General features: G+C 40.4%; 1 protein-coding gene across 1 annotated transcript; it reads right to left on the reverse strand.

The window, feature by feature from the left end:
* Nucleotides 1–5,353: 5,353 nt before the first annotated feature.
* Nucleotides 5,354–7,021, reverse strand: LOC139731439 (uncharacterized; the record flags this gene model as incomplete). The annotated part of the gene is made up of 1 exon (XM_071642324.1): nucleotides 5,354–7,021. A coding segment is annotated over exon 1 (1,492 nt), but the record flags the coding sequence as incomplete, so codon positions are not given.
* Between the last annotated feature and the right edge of the window lie 220 nt (nucleotides 7,022–7,241).

Here is a 7,241-nt window from a genome sequence, read left to right on the forward strand (position 1 = left end):
TCAACACTTGTCCGTAGGCATTGATAGACAGCTGTCAAACTTGAAGGCAGGACTCGTTTTCTCCCCCCCCCCCCCCCCCCTTGCATGAGGGATGAGAGGTGTATGGGCGACCACCACAGCATGGGCAAACCACATTCCATAGCTGCATTCACACACACAAGGTATCTGTTTTGTACTGCAAGTGCAATGTGAAAATTTGATTTTAATTGCTACCTTTCATACAAGAAAAACAAAAATCACTCAGCTGCCAATGAAGCGCTCTGAATCTCCTATTCCATCCAGACCCTGGGCACCAGAGTCCGTGGACCCAGAGGGGTGAGTTAAATTATGGGATTAAAAACATTGATGGTTCCTTTGCACACCGTTCACACATGCCGTGCAGGGGAAATTTTTGCAAGAGTTTACAAAAAAATTGAGCTGGACTGATTTTCACATCGCAATGCATATCGCAAGAGTATCCACACACAAGAATTAACAATTTTCTCATCATGTTGCAAAAGCTGATTTTCAAAAAACATTCATTTTGGGTGTGTGTGAACGAGACTTAATGGTTCAGTGAATGTGCCTCTGCCATTGGGCAAGCGAAGTTAATGGGCACAGTCAGTGTTTCTAAAAGCTGAAGTGTAAACAATTGGCAAGGCTCCTGAACTTTCCCAGTATACTCCTCTTTTTCCTCCCGCCCTATTGGAATTATAAGCCAATACTAGTTTTAAAAAGGCATAGAATGCACTGCAAATCATGCCTACAATGTTTGGTTAGCAGTGTGCACACAGTAGTTTGCACATGTATACAATGGGTATAGTAAAGACATGATGTACAAATATTTAACTTGTTGAAGAAAGTTCCAAAGTTCACAAACTGCACACTTTGAATATACACTGAAGTTGAATGGTACACATGACACTTTTTTTCTTCCAAAAATCATATGACTGTAGTATATGTGAGAAATGTAAGCATTCCAAAACAATGAAAATACTCTATACACATTTGATATAATGTGTATTCCTGCATTCTCCAGAGATTATAATATTCCATCTCATATGAGGACAGTGTACCGTTAACTCTGTATTGAACAAAGACAGGATTAATTGCAATGCTGTGTATAAGGACCTTGAGGTGGTAGTACATACGTAGTCAATGGTGGAGGCACTGTCACGGACCTGACATTGATCAGTGCACATTTCATCTCCACCTGCGAGTTCACCGAGCTTTACTGCACAAAAGATGTGTATGGGGATTCTGTAGTCAAACATGTACCTCAGGAAATGTTTCCTTCCACATTCCTGAATTAAATACACGTATGCAACCTTGCAAATAAATGAAGGACTACGCATCATACTTGAGTGTTACGTTCAACACATGCAATTGTCATAGCCTCCTTCAATTCAGCTCTGATACTGTAATGTACACTGCATCCTGGGGCTTCTTTTCTTCCCCTTGTATTGATTTCTCCCTCAACACAATGTCCCACCGGCAGCACTCCCCACCCCATTAGCATACAGGTCATTATGCACACCACACAACAGCCCAGGGAGACACTGACCAAGCAAGCAATGGATATAAATGTACGTCCATGTTAGTATGCCATTACCACAATATCTGCAGGGATGTCCTTTTTAAGAGCAGCGTACCTTTACCATTACACTATAGCAGCACTGACCATTTTGCTTCAGATGTTTTTAACACTATCACAATCCGTGGCAGTAACTGCACACTCAATTAAAAATGTCTCTTCTGGCCTTGCAAGATAACAAATTTGTTTTTCTTTCCCGTTTCTTTTCTTTTGAATTGAATTGAATTGCATCTGTTGTCCACAGGAAATAATTGAATCTACACGTGTATATGATTGGGAGTAACCATCATGTAAAAAACAACAACAACAACAAATCAACAAACACAACATGTCAAATAACGCTAAGATCACGGACAATGGTAACAGACAAGCTCGGGGGGGGGGGGGGGGGACTTTAAGTACAAGTGGTCTAACATCAACATCTGTTTATTACACTGATGTAATGCACAGACATACCTAGTAAAACTAATACATTGGACTAAAAATTGTATTGCTTTTATTATGAAGATTTCTTTTAGAATCAATGTAAACAGCACAAATTTGAAATGATTTTAATTTTATTTTTCACAGAGCTTTCAAAAATTCTAAAATAAAGGCATAAAATATAGGGTGGACAGCATTTCCAAAGTGGAAAAAAAAAGATAATGTAAGTATTCAGATATATTCAACTTTTCTGCGAGAAAAAGATACACAATGAGATTGGTTTGATACTGATTCAAACATATTTCTATAGAAGTAGAGACACCAGAATAAGCATCACGTTTCCCATTCAACAATGCATCCAAAAGCCTATTCATATTCACTGAGCTACAGTAAGAGTCAGGCATTTTTGCATCAATGGTTCATGTCCTTTGAGGGAGTGAGAGCATTGAAAGGTGCTACAAAGACCTAATCCATTCAATCCAAAGTTTACAATTGGACTTTTTGCCTACAGCAGTCTCTTATGATAATATTCATACTGATTAGTTAAATAAAGAGAAACTTCTTATCAAAAAAAAAGCAAAAAGTTCTTCATTTAAGAGGCAGCAACCTTCACAACTGACTCAACAAATCAGTGCTATTTCACTGCTTTTTGGAATGTCACTTTAATCATACAGCAGACCTGAAAACGAGTCAGACTAAACTTTTCTCTCAATTTGAAGCTTTGAAAGCATCAAGACAGATCAATGCAGAAGTAAAGTACTGTCTATAAAAGAAGTTGTGCGACGCTGCATTTGTAGTCATACAGGTTTATTTGTACCTGAGTGGAGATAATTGAAATCCATCACACAATTAATGAAGACATAGCTTTCAATTATCAAATGACTTTGAAAAGTGTGCACATGTTCAATATCTCTTTAGAGACTGAAGTATGCAAAATATGTGAGGAGTTGAAAATTTTGTTGCGCTAGGCATTATCATCATCCGCAGAAATTATCACTCACTTGACAACACTCTTGCTTCAATATTTGAAGACAGGGATGCTGGACTATAAAGCTCAGTAACATGCACTGTCTTTAATTATAAATCAAGTCCCAAACCAACATTCTGTTGTTTAGTGCTGGATCTTTATTCATCTTCTACTATTCAGGTGTACATCAAACACTTTCATTTTAAGCCCTTTCTTATTCACATAAAATTGTTTGTATCAGTTTCAGAATTTGCAGTAGATACTCATGCTAGTATTCATTTAGATTTGTATGAATTCTTAAATATATTGCTATTTCTTAGATAATAATGTATTCTACAAGATGTAAACTCCTGAACCTTTTTGTAATTGATCTATTGCACGAATTCCTCTCTGATTCTGTGCAGATTTAGTGAATTTAACCAGTTCCAATAACCTTTCTCCATAAGATGCAGTCAATTCAGAGAAGTGTCAATTTTTACAAGACAATATAATTCACCAATGACTTGATCAGTATAAAAAATTAACAAAAATTGCTTCAATGGTGTTAGTAGCCAGCATTATCTCCAGTAAGATGCAACATGACATCGTACTGGTAGGCTGCTGGGCTTGCAAACAAGAGGGGCTACGTGCTGCAAGCCCCCGTCCGCACATAAATAATGCAGACTCTGTTTGCAGGGCAGAAGGAGAGGCTAAGAGGGATGCGTGGTGCATTGTGCATCGCCGCAAATTATGCAGCATCTTGTCAGGCCCTCCACTCGCTGAACAAGGCGAGCGCTGCGCTGCACATGGGAAAGGCATTGGCGAGAGAAATGGGAGGACAAACTGTTTTACTGCATGGCGACAAACGCAGTGCACAGCTTGTAATGTGTGTATTGATCACCATGTATCCGGGTAGTGATGATGTTATCAAATTGAGTACCATAGGTAGTTGGGACTTTAATAGCAGCGACCAATTACTTATACAGAATCAATGACGGAAGATGGAAATGTCAACAGATGGATTAGCTCATACTCGAGTCATCTACATTGTACATACAAAGCGTAGCTCACAAAATAAATGTCAAGATATCATTCAGACCATATTGCCATGAACTATGGCCATGCATGCTTTATCTTATGAGTAGTTTCCTCTGCAGCCTGAAATCATTGAAACCTTCATACTACAATACAGTCTTAATGTGAAGCCAAATATTTCAAAGACCTCTGGCTACTCTAACAATAAGAGTAAGGCATTCTAATATATTGATCACCAAATCATTTAGAGCACTATAAAGACCACTTTTATGAGTGTCATGATTTATCAAACTCATTACCAGTACTTTAATATGGAAAATATCATTATTCACCACAGGTTCATTGTGTCTGAGCAAGTTCCATACAAACTATTATTTATTAGCATCCAATGGCAAAAGAAGCAGATTTCAAAGCCAACCAACCAGAAAATCAACAGGATATTCAGTTCATAGATGCTTCACAAATTCAAGGTTTCCTGACTGCAGGTAAGATATGATACCACTCACAGGTTGTTTGCTATATCATATGTCTTTTATGATATATGTCATATGTCATATGTTTTTTTTATTCTTGTTTGCTCTGTCGGTTTTTTTTTTTTTTTTCATTTTGGATAAATCATGAATGTATTGTGAGAAGGTTCAATCATAGGAGCATTCAACAAATCTTTCACAAAATTTATAATCTACTATTTTTCTGTAAAACTGACTTTTTTCTAACATTCCACTGGGACCATTGTGGGCAATAGAAGTGGATATTTTAGCACTGTTCATCGGAGAGTTGACAGTGAAAGAATCCCTTTAAATTTATTAGCAAAAAAGATGCATTTTTCTTCAGTTACAAAAATGCCAGAAAAAATAAAATTATTAGCTATTCTGTCACCTCTTCTCCGAGTCATACACGGCTAGACTATGCCCACTTATAAGCATTTTTGGGGGGTCAATCTTTTATTTTTCTTTCTTTTTCATATAAATAAAATACAAATTACAATCAAGTGTAAAAGAAGGATACACACACAGTCATGAACACACACGTGTATACTCACATACAAACACACACTAGTACACGTTTCACAATGGATTTCACACAGTCACACTACATGTAGATAGGAGTTTTGTAGAATGATCTATTACTAGTAATAATGTTATGACACCTGTGTGTGAGGACCAATACTACTGGTCCATCTTAAAGAACTTAGAGCTCTTTATCCAAAGTTCATACAGCAACAAAATGGCTCCAGATTAGCAATTTATACAAGAAGACAATCCATAAACTAAAGATAAAAAGGAGAACATCTCTGTAATTGTCATACTTGGCCCTACCTGGCAACAGACCTATCATTATGTATCTACATGATATAGAAAATAATTTAAACAAACTTTTGATCGCTTGCTTACCGTGAGAAGTTGGGCGTTTCCTTTCTGCTGTATCACCCTCCGTCCAGCTGCTGGGTGCCACAATATTATCAGAGGAAGATGAGGGCCTTATCTTGGGCACTGCATCAGCCGACTTCACAGACAACAAGAGGTCATCTTCCACGCCTCTGTCATCCAGGAGTGAAGGGTCCGGTGGGATGTGGGTAGAGTACGGTCTCTGCTGTTGGTGGTGGCGCTGCGTGGCCGAACCGCGCACAGGCGCGCTGCTTCTAATTCCGTGGATGTTCTGGAAGGAGGAGCTGAGCGAATCGTCGAAGTCCTCGTCCACGAAGACCATGGAGTCGCTGTCCTCTTCCGGCTGTATGCTGGGATCGAAGGATCCCGGCCGACTCAGGCGGGGTTTCCCGCCAGGACGCTTGAGATTGATCTCTGACTGGGACTCTGGGAATGACTGAGCAAGACTAGGGTCGGGAACGGGACCATCGTCAATGATCCCTGTCGTGGCACTCCGATTTCTCGAGAGAACGCGCTTCATATGGGCGGTCTCCACATCCGCCTTGGTGGTCTGGTGAGATTTCTCACCTGAAACCTCCTCCTTCTTGGGATAGTATGCACCCTTGGTAGATTTATATTCTGTCTTCGTGACCCTCGTTTCGATGACCTCGCTCTCTGCTGGTACCCTGCCTGCCAATTTCACTGAAAATTCTTGTCCATTTTTCACAGGGTCAAACAGAGATGAAGATCTATTAGATTGTCTATCGGGATCTATAATACTACTAAGAGCAGCAGAGTGTCTTCCTGGACTAGCAGGAAAGGACCCTGATTTGTCGTATCTTGGAGAATGTATTCGTGAGCTGGAATGTCGGTACGAACTGCGCCCACTCTGCCTTGACTTTAATGTGATCAGCAGGCGAGTAGGTATCTGCATAATCATGTACACTTCATCTAATGTTTTATATGAAACATCTACGTTATTCACGTACAAAATCTCATCACTGACTTTGATCATGCCCGAATCTTCTACAAGTCCACCGAGCATCAACCGTGACACGAAGATGCCATCCACACGTTCGTATCCATCTCCTTCTCGTATGTAAAATCCCAGTGTTTCGCCAGGAATTTTCATAATCTCTACCGTCCGCAAGAGGTAGGCTCCTCCCTGTATCCCCCTCTCTTGAATAACGCTTATTCTAGGCTTACCTCCGTTCATTCTGCCATCTAAATGCCCTATCAGCCGGTCTAAATTTTCAAACTCTTCGGCCCTGGAAAGATCGGCAAAATGTTCTCTCTCCGCCGCCTGGATGGCATGCACGGTGTCATTTGTGATTCCACCAACATGTCTAAATCCCGCCGGTCCATCGATTTGCAACTCGCGAGCCTCCTTCCGAATTCCATCCTCCGAGCTGGAGTGACTTCGGGTCTGTTTTCTCGTTGTTCTGACGCTACTCTCGACCTCAAAAGAGTAACCAGTCGCTCCTTGGATTCGGTCCGTCATTTTGCAAAGCCTCAACAATTGGATCCTGTACAAAAACGCAGATTTCACTCCATTTTACTGCTTACATGGCATGATGTTCTCTGCTCAATCACTTGCAGTAACGCGAAATCCGCAGCAGACGAATTACACCTCTACTGTGTACGTCTATTGTGTGTTGGATGATGCGCGCATGCTAGCTCGGAAGGAGTCTCATCTCGATCGGGCTTCGAATTCCCAGTCGAACGAATCAATCGCCGATTTTCACGTGAACTTATTATGCGTAACCGTAGGCGTGTGTCCAGTAGTTGATTTGCGCCGTATTAAAAGACGTATGGATAATGTCCTATCGGCTTGGGCATGGTGTGTAGTTATGGACTATGCAGACTGTAATCAAGACTAGGCCATACAAATTGCTTG

The sequence above is a fragment of the Diadema antillarum genome, unplaced genomic scaffold (assembly GCF_040938485.1).
Source record: "Diadema antillarum isolate AM-2024a unplaced genomic scaffold, OU_Dant_1.0 seq00000372_RagTag, whole genome shotgun sequence".
Classification (NCBI taxonomy): Eukaryota; Metazoa; Echinodermata; class Echinoidea; order Diadematoida; family Diadematidae; genus Diadema; species Diadema antillarum.